General features: G+C 48.9%; 2 protein-coding genes across 3 annotated transcripts; both read left to right on the top strand.

Annotated features, from left to right (window-relative positions):
• The first annotated feature begins 1,148 nt into the window (after positions 1–1,148).
• On the top strand, positions 1,149–7,019 carry SLC25A53 (solute carrier family 25 member 53). 2 transcript variants are annotated; one of them, XM_081851105.1, is made up of 2 exons: positions 1,149–2,128; positions 3,949–7,019. In XM_081851105.1, the coding sequence occupies exon 2, from the start codon at positions 3,987–3,989 to the stop codon at positions 4,839–4,841; it is 855 nt and encodes a 284-aa protein (XP_081707231.1). In that variant the 5' UTR covers positions 1,149–2,128; positions 3,949–3,986; the 3' UTR covers positions 4,842–7,019. The 2 variants fall into 2 exon arrangements, with proteins under 2 accessions (XP_081707231.1, XP_081707230.1); XM_081851104.1 differs by having other exon boundaries at positions 1,150–2,271.
• A 294-nt stretch (positions 7,020–7,313) lies between these two features.
• LOC309337311 (thymosin beta-15A homolog) lies at positions 7,314–13,153 on the top strand. The gene is made up of 3 exons (XM_081854091.1): positions 7,314–7,453; positions 10,351–10,485; positions 12,707–13,153. Exons 2-3 carry the CDS (start codon positions 10,386–10,388, stop codon positions 12,742–12,744), a joined length of 138 nt encoding a protein of 45 aa, XP_081710217.1. The 5' UTR covers positions 7,314–7,453; positions 10,351–10,385; the 3' UTR covers positions 12,745–13,153.
• The last annotated feature ends 3,036 nt before the right edge of the window (positions 13,154–16,189 follow it).

Below are 16,189 nucleotides of genomic sequence, written 5' to 3'. Positions count from 1 at the left end.
GGCAGCAAGGTTTAAAGGAGGGTGTGGTTTTCTGAAGCACCTCCCCCTCCTTTAAAAAAAAATTACTTAATCATTTTTTTGATACAGACAACCGCAAAAGAAACTATAACAAAAAGCATAATAACAATAATAACACAATTTGACAATTCAGATTTAAATACACTGATATACCTATGGCTGCACCTTTTTAACAAAATTTTCCCATCTCTCTCTCCTCCCTTCACTTCCCCCCACTATTCACCTTATCGCTTAAATATTCATTCCAGATTTCTTCATATTTATCCATTCTTGCATCGACATGCAATTCGTTCACATGTAGCTAATCTGTCCATATTATCAATCCGTGTGCTCAATGGAATCTTTTTGCGGCTCTTCCAGTTCATCAAAACAAGGTTTTTTTGTTTCAAATATAGCACGGTACATCCATATAGGGTTTTTTTGGACTCTTTGAAATCTCCCACGTTTCTCTCCTTTAAAAGTGGGGGTCAAGGTAACCTGGGAGGGGTTTGCAAAGGGGTAGATGGAATTGGTGGGGAAGGGTAGGGCCCCCCTAGCAGGAGCGTAGCAATGGGGGTGCAGGCCGCACCGGGTGTCAGGCTGAAGGGGGGGTACCATTTGGTGTGCACCCCATGACTCCCCAAAACCCAGCGAGTGGCAAAGCCGCTGCTGCTACTCCTCCCTTCTCCCGGCTCGCTGTAGGCTTGGGAGTCATGGGGGGGGGGGGAAATGGGTTGCAAAAGAGTGATCCCATCCCCAAACAAAGCCCCCTTCCCCCTCCCTCCCACTTCCAGCCAGATAGCGGTGGATTTAACTTTGCACGTCAACATCAAGGGCTCCCTAGTATTGCATATAATTTTCTTTTCTTTTTTCTTTTTTTTCAAAAAAAATATTTTTGGTTTTCCAAATTTACAACAAACACACATAGAAAAAAATTTACAATATTAAAAAGAAAAAAACAAGCAAACATATAAACGCCTAACTGTTTGAAGCCCTATATAATTTTCATTGTTAAGTGACTTCCTCAAATCCCCCCTGAGTTCCATAAATCTCATTGTAGCAGTTTTCCAATATCCACTTTCTAAAAAACTTAACTTATTCAAATTGCTATCTTTCTTTCTCTAAACGATAATTTCAATCCATAATGTTATACAATTCAACACATTTTACTCCTTGGCCAATGTGGTACTTACAAACAGTTCTACTTATATTATATTAGAATATCTAGCTAAATAATCCTTAAATTTCTTCCAATCTTTTTGATATGCCTCCTCTTTCAGATTGCGGATCCTTCCAGTCAGGTCAGCCAGCTCCAAAAAGTCCATCATCTTCATCTGCCATTCCTCCACTGTGTTGGTATTTCTTGCAATTTCCAATTTTTGGCTAACAAAATTCTTGCTGCAGTTGTGGCATACAAAAACAATCTAACGTCTTTCTTGGGCAATTCCAATCCTGCATATAACTTTCTTAAGGGGGGGGGGGGACACGACGACTTTCCTGAATTCCACAGCGATTCCCCCCCACAATCAAGAGTGGTTTTGTACAACACTCACAGAGGCACAGTGGCCCTAGAATAAAATAACAAATAAGGAAACAGGGTGGGTACCCCACCCAAAAACCATAGAATTGTAGAGTTGAAAGGGATCTCCAAGGCTCATCTAGTCCAACCCCGTGCAGTGCAGCAATCTCATCCAAAGGAATCCAGGTATTGACTGGAGAAAATTAATGCGGCTCCTGATGGAGACCGCGTGGTGCTGTGTTTTTTGCTTAATGTTTCGCTGACAATTGTGCGTTTCAAAATTTCATTCAAAGAAGCACATGGGAGCCAGTAGCCACTTTCTGCGTTGTCTCGCAAGGTGTGGGGGCAGGGGGGAAGCCTTTCGTTTAATTTTCTGCAAAGCTGCTTAATATTCTGCAAAGCTGCAGCACTCCGCTGCAAGAAGGGGTTGGGCTCTCCTGACGCCAAAGGATGCAGCGAATGCATCTTTGGCTGCTGAGCAGGAGAGCACAGGCAGCCGGAAGTCCATGGACCGCGCAGACAGCAGCAGCAGCAGCTTCTTGTGAGAAAGGAAGTGGGAGGCGTCTCTCTCTCTCTCTCTGCAACCCCCCCTCTGGCACCTGGAAGAATAGAGTAAGTGAGCGAGAGACTTAAAGGAGGAGGATGAAAAGGGGACAGATCTCCTGGCCTATGGCTGCTGTTTCTTTGGCGCTGCAAGGAAGAACTGCACCTCTGAGCATCACTTGGGGCCTTTAGGAAGGAGGAGATTTGTTCAGGTACCCGAGCCAAGGCCGGTGGCTGATGCATCACCCTCTGCCAAAATGTGGGGCTTTCAGAGGCTGCTGTCCAGAGGATTGGGGGATGGAGGGGGGGTGGGATCTGCCTACCCTCTGCGATGGGACCTCCTAACGAAAGGCGATCCCCTGCAGCCTGATGGAGCCTTAAGGAGACTCAGCAAATGCAACCCCACCCCATTTTGCAGGAAGCTCTGCCAGAATGGCCCCCCATCAGTGTTGCAGTTGATTCATGTGAGGCCTGATCTACGCATGCAGCCAAATGAGGTGGTAGAGCAGATCTGAAGAAGAGATCTAAGGCTGGATCAGGCCAGTGGCTCACCTAGTGCAGCATTCTGCTCTCCAGCCAGAAACCCCTTAGCATCACCTTTCTGAGAAGAAAGTGAGCCCTCCTGCAACGTTACTGCAGATCGGAGAAGGATAAAAGTTCCAGGCCACAACAGAGCCTTTGCTTCCCTCCTCTCTCCCAGCCCTGCTTCTTATGAAGGGGCATAGCCAGTATTGATTTCTACTTTTAGTTAAGTATTTTTAATTGCTTTACTTCCTTTATGGGGGGCAGCTCATGCCTCCGGGTGACAGACCCCTCATGTTAGTCAAATAAGTCTCTGTATCTCTTCATAGGAACCTAGGACGCCGTCTTGCCCAGTCAGAGTGCTGGCCCATCTACCCCAATATTGTCAGCACTGACTGGCAACAATTTCTCCCCAGGGTCTCATGCGTGGGGGGGGGGTGTCTTTCCCAGCCAGGACGCGAGTGGCGCTGTGGTCTAAACCACTGAGCCTCTTGGGCTTGCCGATCGGAAGGTTGGCAGTTTGAATCTGTGCGATGGTGGTCTGTCAACCTAGCAGTTCGAAAGCACACCAGCGCAAGCAGATAAATACCGTATTTTTCGCAATTTTTCCTCTCCAAAAATTAAGGGGAAATGTGTGTGCGTCCTATGGGGCGAATGCAGGCTTTCACTGGAGCCTGGAGAGCGAGAGGGGTCGGCTGCAGGAAGCTCTGCGCAGCCGTTGGGAGCCCGGCGCGAAGTCGCGTTGGGCTCCCGACGGCTACGCGGAGCTGCCTGTAGCCCCAGGCTTCGCCCAGCAGACACAGGTTGCGTTCGCTTCAGGATGTGAACGGGGCTCCGGAATGGATCCTGTTCGCATCCAGAGGTACCACTGTATACAATCTTTAGAAGACACCTGAAGGCCGCCCTATATGTTGTTGTTTAGTCATTTAGTCGTGTCCAACTCTTCGTGACCCCCTGGACCAGAGCACGCCAGGCACTCCTGTCTTCCACTGCCTCCCGCAGTTTGGTCAAACTCATGCTGGTAGCTTCGAGAACACTGTCCAACCACCTCGTCCTCGGTCGTCCCCTTCTCCTTGTGCCCTCCATCTTTCCCAACATCAGGGTCTTTTCCAGGGAGTCTTCTCTTCTCATGAGGTAGCCAAAGTATTGGAGCCTCAGCTTCACGATCTGTCCTTCCTGTGAGCACTCAGGGCTGATTTCCTGAAGAATGGATAGGTTTGATCTATATAGGGAAGTTTTTAATGTTTTATTATGTTTTTAAATATGCTGGAAGCTGCCCAGAGTGGCTGAAGGCAACCCAGTCAGATGGGTGAGGTAAAAATACTAAAATTATTGTTGTTATTATTTCTCTCTTCTAAATCTTGAAGTTCAAAAGAAGAAGACTCCCAGCAGGAACTCCAAGAAGATGGAGGAGAATCACCACAAAAGATGGAGCTCCGCCAGCTGTGCTGTGGGAGCTGCTTCCAGCTTCGCCACCACGCTGGTGACCTTCCCCGTCTACAAGACCATTTTCCGCCAGCAGCTCCATGCCTTGTCCATCACGAAGGCCATCCGCCAGTTGCGCCAGGAGGGCCTTTCTGGCTTCGCACGAGGCATTGCCCCTCCGCTCCTGGCCAGGACGCTGCAGGGGGCCTTGATGTACGGCACCCACGACAACCTCCTCCGGGCCTTCTCAGACAGGTCCCCCGGGCCTTACTCGCTGAGAGACCGAGCCTTCGCAGGCCTCCTCTCGGGATTCCTGGAAGCACTGGCCTTTGGGCCCTTTGAGAGGGTCCAGAACGTTCTCCAGGACGGGCGGACCGTGAGGAGATTCCCCACAACCTGGAGCATCCTGGAGGAATTCAACTCCTACGCCCCCAAGGAGAGGCTGGCCCTGGGCTACTACCGAGGCCTCAGCCTCATCCTGACCCGCAATGGCCTGGGCTGTGCGCTCTACTTCTCCTTCAAGGACCCCCTCCGCGATGGCCTGTCTGACAGGGGCTTGCCCCGCTGGCTCCCCGCCCTGGTGTCGGGCAGCATGAACGGAACCGCCATCTCCTTCCTCCTCTTCCCTCTTGGTGTCCTCATCGCCAATGTGCAGTCTCAAGTGGGGAAGGAGGAAGCCCTCAGACTCCCGGCGGCGGCTGCAGCTGTCTGGAGGGCTCGGGGCAGGAAAGCCACACTCCTCTACAGAGGAGGGTCCCTGCTCATCCTCCGGGCTGGAGTCACATGGGGCCTCACCACAGCCATCTATGACTTGCTCGTAGACATCAGGGGCTAGGAGCCCCTATCCCATCCCGTTAAGGCCTTCCCAGAGTGGGGGACATTATTCCGGGCCAGGCCAGAGAGGAAAGGTCCCCGTAGGGGAGGCAGGGAGAGGAAAACAGCACGGAAGACTGTTAAGTTGTGGATAGACATAGCAGACGACGCAGCGATTCTCCAAACAGCTCTTTATTTGTAAGCTAGAACAGAACTGAACTGAAGGGTTCAGCCAGCCTGCTTATATAGAGCTCCAGTACAACGTAACTGTAACAACTTTCTGTAACTATCCAATCACTGAACGTCACTTTCGATCCCTTATTTGCATATGTGGACCTGAACTATCTATAGTATCCCCCTGCTGGCCCAGGGTGAGAACTTCAGTACATAACAAGGACAATGTTTAATCTTGGAGTGAGGTGGGGAAAAGACCCAGTTCTAGAGCAAAACAGCAGGTGGAAAATACAGGTCGCAGAATCCTCTGCAGAAGCCTGAGGCTGATGGAGAAACACCTGCTGATCTTACCACCTAAGGCCTCCTCGATCCAGTCTGTGCCTCCGACTGCAGTCCTCAGCACCATCAGAAGTGGTTCCCATTGAGACGGGGACCTGCCTCTGAGGAACAGGTGCTTGCCTGGTGTTGGGCAGGACCAAAACCGGAGGTCCATACCTTAGGTTCTTCCTTTTCGTACTATATGCTGGCAGTGCTGGTTTTCTAGAAAAAGAGGTGCTGCAACTCACCATGAATGCCTCCCTCATTCTCTTAGAATGGGAATGGTGCCCACCTGAGAAGTGCCTGAACCCACCTGAGAGGTGCCAGGTGAGCTCCAGCTGGGGGGGGGGAACTTGCTGCATGCGGGTATTAATTAATTTAAGCTGCAGTATGAAACAAGCATAAGGGGAAGTCCCTTTGAACACACTGCCACTTTCTTCTGAGTAAATGCAAGGGGGCTTCCACTGTTAACAAACGGAGGCAGCAAAGAACAAACAGTGCAATGCAATGGTTGAATTAATTTGCACACTGAAGACTTTGATAAGCCAAACTCACCTCTGACTCTTCTGATGAAGTGGGCCTGTACTTATTGCTGCAGATATATGCACCCACATGCGTACCTAGTTATTCAGTATTACAGTCTACAGACAAAAATCGTTATGTGTAATGCAGTAAACCTTGCTTTTTTAAGCGAGCTGTATCTCTGTACTAATGGCATGAATTAAACTGATTCAGTAGAAAGAACTCTTCGAATAATTACCTGAAGCTGGTCATGACTAGTCATTATTATTTTATTTAGTTATACCTGTAAATAAATTAAATTCAAAATGTGAAATCATTACTGTATGCTGATATGGAAAATAATCGAAGTCCTGGCTTCGGAGCTCCCACATTCTGCCACTGGTTGGCGCTCAAAGCAGCAGTTGCAAAAGCACGCAATTAATACAGTTTACCTTTTTACCTTGGGTTAAGTACTTAATTCGTTCCGAAGGTCCGTTCTTAACCTGAAACTCTTCTTAACCTGAAGCACCACTTTAGCTAATGAGGCCTCCTGCTGCCACCGTGCCGCCGGAGCACGATTTCTGTTCTCATCCTGAAGCAAAGTTCTTAACCCAAGGTAATATTTCTGAGTTAGCGGAGTCTGTAACCTGAAGCGTATGTAACCTAAAGCATCTGTAACCCGAGGTACCATTGTACCTGGCAGTCAGAAATGGGCCCCTTGTCACAATTTCAAAACTCACCCATCTATCCCACCCTAAAAATTAATCAATTCGTTGGCTGGGGGCCAGCAGACATCTGACAGGTGTTGCTAGGAAGAACACCAGCCATCTAGACAGGCCGGCCTCGCAAGGCTGTTGTAAGAATTACTGCAATAAGGAATCAATGCAGGTGGGGCGCTAACAGCACGGACAAACATGTCCTGTTTACTCAGTGGTCACTTGGGGCTTACTTTCGAGTAAGTGCGGCAGGGTCGAGGAGCCAAGCAAGGTTACGGGAAAGCTCAGCCGTGCTGTCATTTCGATCAGATGACAATCCATTTGGCGGCGGAGAGGGATCAGTCAGAGGACACGCATTGGGGGCTGCCTGGAACAGTTCCCGTGTCTGGGCAAAGAGGACTTTCCCGAGGCGGTGTCACCATTCCGTTGCCCGGGGGCACCATGCACGACAGCGCGCATCGAGCCGTCGGGCTGATTTCCTGCTGGCACATTGCGGGGGGGGGGGGACAGAGTGGGCTGGCAGGGACTGGAAGGCAAAGACTTCCGAGGGAAGGTTTCTCATTGGATGCTATCCTGGGGGTGGGGTTGGACTAGATGACTCCTGGTGTCCCCTTTCAACACTAGGGTTGGGCATTCAGAAAAACCCCACCTGCCTTATCGGCCCCGCTTCCCGGCGGCCACGTGCTGCCTCTGCCAGCTCGGGCATGCCCTCCGAGGAGCGGGGGGGGGGAAGGAGGCGGGCCCGCCCCGTCCAGCCCTGGGGCGCGTAGTTTTCTCCGCCGCGGCCGCCGCAGTCCAGCCAGGCTCGGGGACTACACTTCCCGGCGTGCCGCGCGGCTCGACGCCAGCTATAAAAGGCCGCCCCGGACACGTTGCCTTCGGAGAGCGCGGTGCGGATCAGTTCGAGGGCTGTAGGCGGTTGAAGGTAGCGGAGAGAAAGAGGGGCGGTGGCCGGAGCTTTGTGTCCGGGGCTGTCGGGCTGTGCCGTCGAGGGGCGCGTGGCGGGGGGGGGGGTTGCAAAGCCCGGGGAGGGGGCTCTCCTTGCTTTGATCTCCCTGGGCGCGGCGCCGGGTGGGATCCCTTGGGGCGGGCGCGTTATGGCGAGGGAGGGAGGGGGCGGCATGCACATGCTTCCGAAATGCTTGTCCGACGTTGACCTGGATGCACGGGGGGTTTAGCATTTCCCTTGCTCCTGCGAGGTGCAGGATCCTGTGGGTGTGTCCGGCGAATTCGGTGCACGCCTGTTTTGCAGTTTGGGTTGGGATCACATCGCGGTAAACGATGGTTTGGGGGCCATCGAACACTTGTGCTGCTGTTTGGAGGGAGAGAAACCCGAGCTCGCGTTCAGACGACCAAACTGACTCGCATCAGCTGTCGGGCAACGGGAGAAGCCAGGGAGGAGGAACAGTGCAGAACTTTCGAACAACATGCACCTTGAACAATAGGGTTTTTTTTGGGGGGGGGGAACCAACCTCTTCAGTATGTTGCTCCCAGCTTGATAACGCTTGTAAAAGTATGATGACTTAACTATGTCAATAGTGAGGGGAGAGATATTGTGTTGCACGGTACATAATGGCTTTTTCCACCTGCCTTGCCCCACCCTCCAGATCTAGGAGCCTTCACAGAATCATAGGGTTGGAAGGGACCCAGGGGTCATCTATTCCAACCCCCTGCAGTGCAGGTATCTCAACTGAAGCATCCATGACAGGTGGCCACACAACTCTGCTTTATAACCTCCCAGAGAGTCTGTTCCACTAGCAAACAGCTCTTACTGTCAGAAAGTTCTGATGTCCTTTCTTGTCACTTGAAGCCCTTTCTCGTCCTGTCCTCCAGAGCAGGAAAAAAGAGAGCCGTTTCCAGTGGAAAAAAACTGAGGGGGAAGAGACTGTTTGCCTTTGAGGGTGTTTGATTTCACCTGCGCTGCCCCTCCTTCAAAAGGGAGTTGCTACCTTGGCAGGGCATTGAATTTATGTGTATTTTATCGAGCTCAATAGAACGAAATATGAGTCACAGGGGCATGGAGAGTGTGTGTATTGACTTAACAGTACTTAGTCTTAATTAATTCTAACATTGCTTTATAGATTATAAATGCTGTATCAGTTTGTTCATCACATATGTTCTACTGTGTTTTATCATGCTGGTTATTTGTAAGCCACTTTGGGATTCCTTTGAATAAAAAACAGCAAATAAAAAACATTTCGTGCAAGGCTCCCTCTGGCAGCCAGAGCGACAAGGGCACAAGGCTATTCAATATAGGGGTTTTGTGGACCAGCTGCAGCCTCCCCGCTGTGGCTGGCAAAAACCCAGCTGCACCAATATAAGATGGGGGGGGGGGCGGACACACCTTACAGTACGCATGAAAAGGATCTAGGGTTTTAGTGGACCACAAGCGTAACATGTGTCAGCAGTGTGATGCAGCAGCAAAAAAAGTGAATGCTATTCTAGGCTGTGTCAACAGAAGTATAATTTCCAGATCAAGGGAAGTAATTGTGCCACTCTATTCTGCCTTGGTCAGACCACACCTGGAATGCTGTGTCCAGTTCTGGGCGCCACAATTTAAAAAGGATGTTGACAAGCTGGAACATGTGCAGAGGAGGGAAACCAAGATGATCAAGTGAGGAACAGTTGAAGGAGCAGTTTATGTTTCGCCTGGGGGAAGAAGGGGAGATTGAGAGGAGATCGGACACCCATCTTCAAATACCTTAAGGGCTGTCATGTGGAAGAGGGAACAAGCTTGTTTTCTCCTGCTCTGGAGGGTAGGACTCGAAGCAGTGGCTCCAAGCGCCATGAAAGGAGATCCCTAAACATGAGGAAGAACTTTCTGATAGCGAGAGCTGCTTGGCAGTGGAACGGACTCCCTTGGGCTCTGCCTCCTTGGAGGTTTTAAGCAGAGGTTGGATGGTCATCTGTACGATCTAGTTGAGATTTGTGCACTGCGAGGAGTTGGACTAGATGACTCTTCAACTCTACAATTCTATGATTTCAAATAATGTTGGACGTTTTATGCCCTTTAAGAACAAATGTGCTGGGTGTTTGTGTGCACTTGTGCATGTCTTATCTAAATGGGGGGTGCCAAGCCCAAGGGTCAGCAAACTTTTTCAGCAGGGGGCCGGTCCACTCTCCCTCAGACCTTGTGGGGGGGCCAGACTAGATTTTGAAAAGGAAAAATGAACGAATTCCTATGCCCCACAAATAACCCAGAGATGCATTTTAAATACAGTGGTACCTCGGGTTACATATGCTTCAGGTTACAGACTCCGCTAACCCAGAAATAGTACCTCAGGCTAAGAACTTTGCTTCAGGATGAGAACAGAAATTGCGCTGCGGCAGCGGGAGGCCCCATTCGCTAAAGTGGTGCTTCAGGTTAAGAACAGTTTCAGGTTAAGAACGGACCTCTGGAATAAATTGAGTTCTTAACCTGAGGTACCACTTTAAAGGCACATATTCTACTCATGTAAAAACACCAGGCAGGCCCCACAAATAACCCAGAGATGCATTTTAAATAAAAGGACACATTCTACTCATGTAAAAACACTCTGATTCCCAGACCGTCTGCGGGCTGGATTTAGAAGGCAATTGGGCTGGATCTGGCCCCCAGGCCTTAGTTTGCCTACCCCTGCCCAAGCCTTTGACCCGATTGAAATAAAGCCTAGTTTTTAAGTGTGTGTGTGGGGGGGTTGCCTTTCTCTTTTTTAAAAAATTAATAATATTTATTAAGATTTTAGAAATTTAAGGGGGGGGGGTTGCCTTTCTCTCTGCTGTTTGGGTGCTGCCTCTCCCGCCCACCCCACCCTTAACAGAAGTGTCTGTGCTTTCTTGCAGTTCTCAAGTTGTCGTCTCGCTTCCTTGTGGCCAAGATGTGTGACAAACCCGACCTCTCCGAAGTGGAGAAGTTTGATAAGAAGAAGCTCAAGAAAACCAACACGGAGGAAAAGAACACGCTTCCTTCGCAGGAGAGTAAGTGTTTCCTGGGACGGAGCCTTCCCTGCGGGCATAACTGGGACTTTGGTTTCCCTCCAGCCGGGAGGAAAAAAGAAACTAACAATCAGTTTGCAGGCGGAAGCTCTGCAACTTGGGGAAGGGCAAACTTGATCCACGACGGCTTGGTGGGGCAGCTGGTTGCAGCTTCAAACAAGGGCCCACGCAGCTCGCCCAGTTCACTGGCATCTCTGGGGGGTGGGCAAGAGATGTCCCTGCCTGAAACCACGGAGAGTGTAGGCAATACTGAACAGGGTCTGACCGGAGCCTGGTGCTGCTGGGAAAGCCCAGGGCAGATTGATGCTGCTTGGGAGTCCCACAGAAGTGCCTTGACTGCCTGACCCCTGGCCAGGCTTGTTCTGCCTTCAGCGGCCCCACCCCAGGGATTGGCGCTCCAGATAAAACTGGATTCCTCTTTCCTCTACTTCTGGTTCCTGGTAAGGAAGGAGGAGTATCCTGTGGCAGCAGAGGGGCTGCTGCTTTCTGTCGACATCATCTGACAGGAATCTGGCTGCTGAGGAGTTGCTGAGCATGTCTGGGCATCTCAGGGCCCCACCTGAAAAAGAGTTTTTGCACTCTGCTGGCTGGCTGAGTGAGGCCTCCATGCCCCCAAAGACCCACTTTTTATTAGTAGTAGTATTTTTAAAAAAGAATTTCTGGTATTCAAAATAAGTGATGAAAGAAAATTGGGGGGTGGGGGAGTACAAACAATACAATAAGAAAGGTATAGTATAATCCAGGGTTCAGCAGACTTTTTCAACAGGGGGCCGGTCCACTGTCCCTCAGACCTTGTTGCGGGCCAGACTATACTGTATTTTGAAATATATATATATGAACGAATTCCTATGCCCCACAAATACCGTATTTTTTGCTCTATAAGACTCTCTTTTCCCTCCTAAAAAGTATGGGGAAATGTGTGTGCGTCTTATGGAGTGAATGCAGGCTGCGCAGCTGTCCCAGAAGCCAGAACAGCAAGAGGGATCGCTGCTTTCGCTGTGCAGCGATCCCTCTTGTTCTGGCTTCTGAGATTCAGAATTTTTTTTTTTCTTGTTTTCCTCCTCCTAAAACTAGGTGCATCTTATGGTCTGGTGCGTCTTACAGAGCGAAAAATACGGTGACCCAGAGGTGCATTTTAAATAATAGCACACATTCTACTCATGTAAAAACACCAGGCAGGCCCCACAAATAACCCAGAGATGCATTTTAAATAAAAGGGAACATTCTGCTCATGTAAAAACACGCTGATTCCTGGACTGTCCGCAGGCCGGATTTAGAAGGCAATTGGGCCGGATCCGGCCCCTGGGCCTTAGTTTGTCTACCCATGGTATAACCCATTGTGTAGAATCAGTTACATTTCAATACATTATTATATAATATTGTCCTAATACATACATGATTATTAGCAACATATTATATGCTGTATAAGCTCGTACCAAATGTCAATATATTCATCCAAAGTCTAAATCTATAAGCAATCCGTTCATATCGTTAGAAACACAGGTACAGTATATAAACTGCAGTTGCGATATAAGGGACTGGTATTTGGACTGGAGCATAATTGGAATTAATAAGATTTTGGAATGCAGAAACAAAGAAAATCATCAAGCCATTAATACCAGCATGTGGGGAGACACCTAAATTGTATAATTTGGCATCTCAGTGATTAGTATTAATTGCATTATAATTTGGCATTGTTATAATGAGGCTATTGGCTTGTTGTAATTGAAAACTAATAAAAATTATTATCAGGGTTAATAATCTAGTTTACGGTCAGCTCAATGCCTAGGTGCCATTTCCCCCACCCAGTGGAGTTATTATTATTATTATTATTATTCATTTCATTTCTGTACTGCATTATAATTTAAAGGAAAATAATTGCCCAACTGTTGGCAACTCATTAAAACATTGAATAAAAAATCCAAACAAATTCAAGCTTCTCTAAATGACATTTTACTTTACCCATATTTATTTACCTACTTAACTTACAAAGCTGCCCCATAGCAGAAGTACTCTAGGAAGACAGTGTGGTGTAGTGCTTATCGAGGGGGAGATCAGGGTTCAAGTCCCCACTCAGTCATGAAGCTCACTGCCTCTTAAGGGATCTCCATGTGGTTGCAATTGGACCCATTCCAGTCGCAAAACATGCCTGGGTAATGTTTAACACTTGCCAGAGCACTAATAGTTCCTCCTTCTCTTTCAGCCATCGAACAGGAGAAGGAATCTGCGAAGTGCTCATAGAGAAGGCCTCTCCACATGGAAACATCCACGTTCTTCCTCCTTTTTTTTAATTGAGTGAGGTGTTTTTGTAATATGATGATGTCTGTTGTGTATATTGAGCAATGCAGCCTCCTCTTTAGCTGCTTTGGGGGGCCTTGAAGACCTGCCCCCTCCTCCCCATTTCTTCCTGGGCCGCTTCCTGTTTGGGGGCTGCCAAAGGGGGTGGGCAAAGGATGCCAAGAAAGAAAAGAGTTCTGGGGCTCGTGCCCCCCCCCCCCCCGCGAATCCCTCTCCTTCCTCTCCCCACACGCAGCAGCTCCACAAAGTGCCACTGCCTCAAATCTCTTTCAGCAGCTTTCCTCGATTTGTTTTTCCTACAAATGAAATGGAGAAATACCTGTGAAAAATAAACGAACATGAACTCCTTCAAGGTTGTCTTTTGTGTCTTTGTCAGAACTGCGGAGACCTGTTGCTGCTTCCTCCCTTGTGGATTGCGTACCCTCAAAAGTCTCCTGGTTTTCCAGGGACAGTCCTGGAATTACAGAAGCCATCCCGGTTTCTGATTTGATCTCACAATGTCCCGGTTTTCCTTTTTCCTCCACCTCTTAAAGGGTAAAGGGACCCCTGACCATTAGGTCCAGTCGTGACAGACTCTGGGGTTGCAGCGCTCATCTCGCTTTATTGGCCAAGGGAGCCGGTGTACAGCTTCCGGGTCATGTGGCCAACATGACTAAGCCGCTTCTGGCAAACCAGAGAAGCACACGGAAACACCGTTTACCTTCCCGCCTGAGCGGTACCCATTTATCTACTTGCACTTTGACGTACTTTCAAACTGCTAGGTTGGCAGGAGCAGAGACAGAGCAATGGGAGCTCACCCCATTGTGGGGATTCGAACCGCTGACCTTCTGATTGGCAAGTCCTAGGCTCTGTGGTTTAACCCACAGCGCCACCCGCGTCCCTCCCTTGTGGATTGCATACCCTCAAAAGTCTCCAGGTTTTCCAGGGTCAGTCCTGGAATTACAGAAGCCATCCCGGTTTCTGATTTGATCCCAGAATGTCCCGGTTTTCTTTTTTCCTTCACATCTTAGAGAAGAATTAAAAGTGGTGTGTGTTTGTGTGTGTTTGAGAGAGAGAGCGCGCACGATTGGGTACGAAAACTCCTGTTTATACTGTAAATAAAAACCAAATGAAGGAAACATTGAAGCTGGCATACAAAGCCCTTCCTGTAATTTTGAAGGAAGATTTCACCAATCCACTTGAAATTCTTTCATTGCAGTGCTTCATATGTTACAGCAATGGCGGGTTTTTGCATTTCCATTGCAGGCTGACTATGCATGGCTTTTACATTTGAAGGACAACTGTGGGCTGCTTCACACTTGTGTCCCATCAGGCAAAAAGGCAGGAAATAAATGAATAAATAACACTTGATTGCTCTACACTGATCTGTTTTTACACATGCATGTTCATCCCTGGATGAGTGCATCCTCACCACAGAATATGCGCCATGCCTTACATCGCGTTAAGGACAAAAAATAAAGGTGGGGGGAAGCTATCCAAATGTGCAAAAAAAGTTTGAAATAGGTATTTTTGACTTGCTTTGGAGACACAGAAATCTGCCTTTTGCTGTGATGTGCAAAGTTGCAGTAAGCAGACAGCAAAACGGCTGCAAACAGAATACTTGGGACATGTTCGTCCCCATTCCTAATTAAGATCAAAGTATAACCCTATAAGGTAAAAACGAAAAAGGTAAAGGTCCCTTGGATGGTTAATTCCAGTCAAAGGCGATTGGGGTTGCGCCGCTCATCTCGCTTTCAGGCCGAGGGAACCGGCGTTGGTCCACAGACAGCTTTCCAGGTCATGTGGCCAGCATGACTAGACTACTTCTGGTGCAACGGGACACTGTGATGGAAACCGGAGTGCACAGAAATGCCATTCACCTTCCTGATGCAGCGGTACCTATTTATCTACTTGCACTGGCGTTCTTTCGCACTGCTAGGTTGGCAGGAGCTGGGACCAAGCAATGGGAGCTCACCCCGTCATGGGGATTCAAACCGCCAACCTGATCGGCAAGCCCAAGAGGCTCAATGGTTTAGACCACAGCACCACCCGCGTCCCTGTAATCCTATACAGTGGTACCTCGGGTTAAGAACTTAATTCATTCCCGAGGTCTGTTCTTAACCTGAAATGGTTCTTAACCTGAGATACCACTTTCGCTAATGGGGCCTCCTGCTGCCACTGGCGTGCGATTTCCATTCTTATCCTGGGGCAAAGTTTTTAACCTGAAGCAACCACTTCCTGGTTAGTGGAGTTTGTAACCCGAAGCGTCTGTAACCTGATGTACCACTGTAATCCACTTATGACACATAGGCCACATCTGCACTATCCCCTTTTAAGAGAGTCATAGCACATTGCACAGCCTTGGGTTTGCTAAGGGTGCTGAAAATAGTTAGGAGACACCCTATTGCCCTCCCGCAGATACAGTTCCCAGAATTCCCTATAAAGAGAGACTTGTGTATTAAACCACTCTAGAAATTTGAGCTCTGAGGAGAGGAATTGGGGGTTGTTCAAGAGTTGCACCACCTTTGTGAAACTTGCTGGTTAACTCTTGCTAAACAGAGAGATGGCACAAGAACTTGCTTGAAGAAAACTGCCCGTTAAGAAGCTGTGAAGAATTACTGTCAGCACGGCAGCTGCAGAAACCACAACACGCTGTCATATTTCGAGAAGACAGAGATACAAAATGTGTTCAGATGATTTGCGTGGCAATAAGCATCCTTTGAGGATACACTTTTCCCTTGAGAAATCCCGGGCCATGTTCCCGTTACAGAGATAGGAAAACGGGCCCAGAGAGGAGGGTCTTGCCCTGTGAGCATAGCTGTCAACCGTCCCTTATTTGGTGGGAAACTCAGTTATCCCAGCGCTGTGTCCCACTGTTCTTCCTTATTGATGATGTCCCTTAAATTTCCTGGGTTTCAAAGGAAGCAGCTCCTCTCCCTCCCTGCTGGCCAGGGAGGAGGGAGGCTCCAGCTGTGTTGCTTGGCTGAGTTGCTCGCCCAATAAGGAGTCTTAAGAATGACTGCAGGGTGGAGCTTGCATGCCTTTTGCCGATCAAATCGGCCACGTTGCCTGGGGACTCGCCTTTGCTCAGTGCTTCCCAGCGGAGAGGTGACAGTGGTTTTCCTTGCTGCATCCCCTTTGCCAGGTTGCTGTGCTGTGGGAACCACCGCTTGAGGCTTCGTTTGGCTGCTGGCTGGGCTTTCTGCCTTTGGCTCAGAAGTTGAACATACCTGTGCTTGGAAAATCCCTTATTTTGGCTGCTGATCCCTTATTTTCAAATCTGTAAGTGGACAGCTATGCCTGTGAGCCTACAGACAGTTGATCCATTTCATCAACACTGCTGAACCGCACCATGCATGTGTGTCCGCCATGTTCTTTTTCATTCCTCCCCGAACATGAAAGACAAGCA

The sequence above is a fragment of the Podarcis erhardii genome (assembly GCF_964252035.2).
Source record: "Podarcis erhardii genome assembly, chromosome: 2".
Lineage (NCBI taxonomy): Eukaryota > Metazoa > Chordata > Lepidosauria > Squamata > Lacertidae > Podarcis > Podarcis erhardii.
The sequence above is the reverse complement of the archived record's forward strand: the minus strand, read 5'-3'. Positions and strand labels throughout refer to the sequence as shown.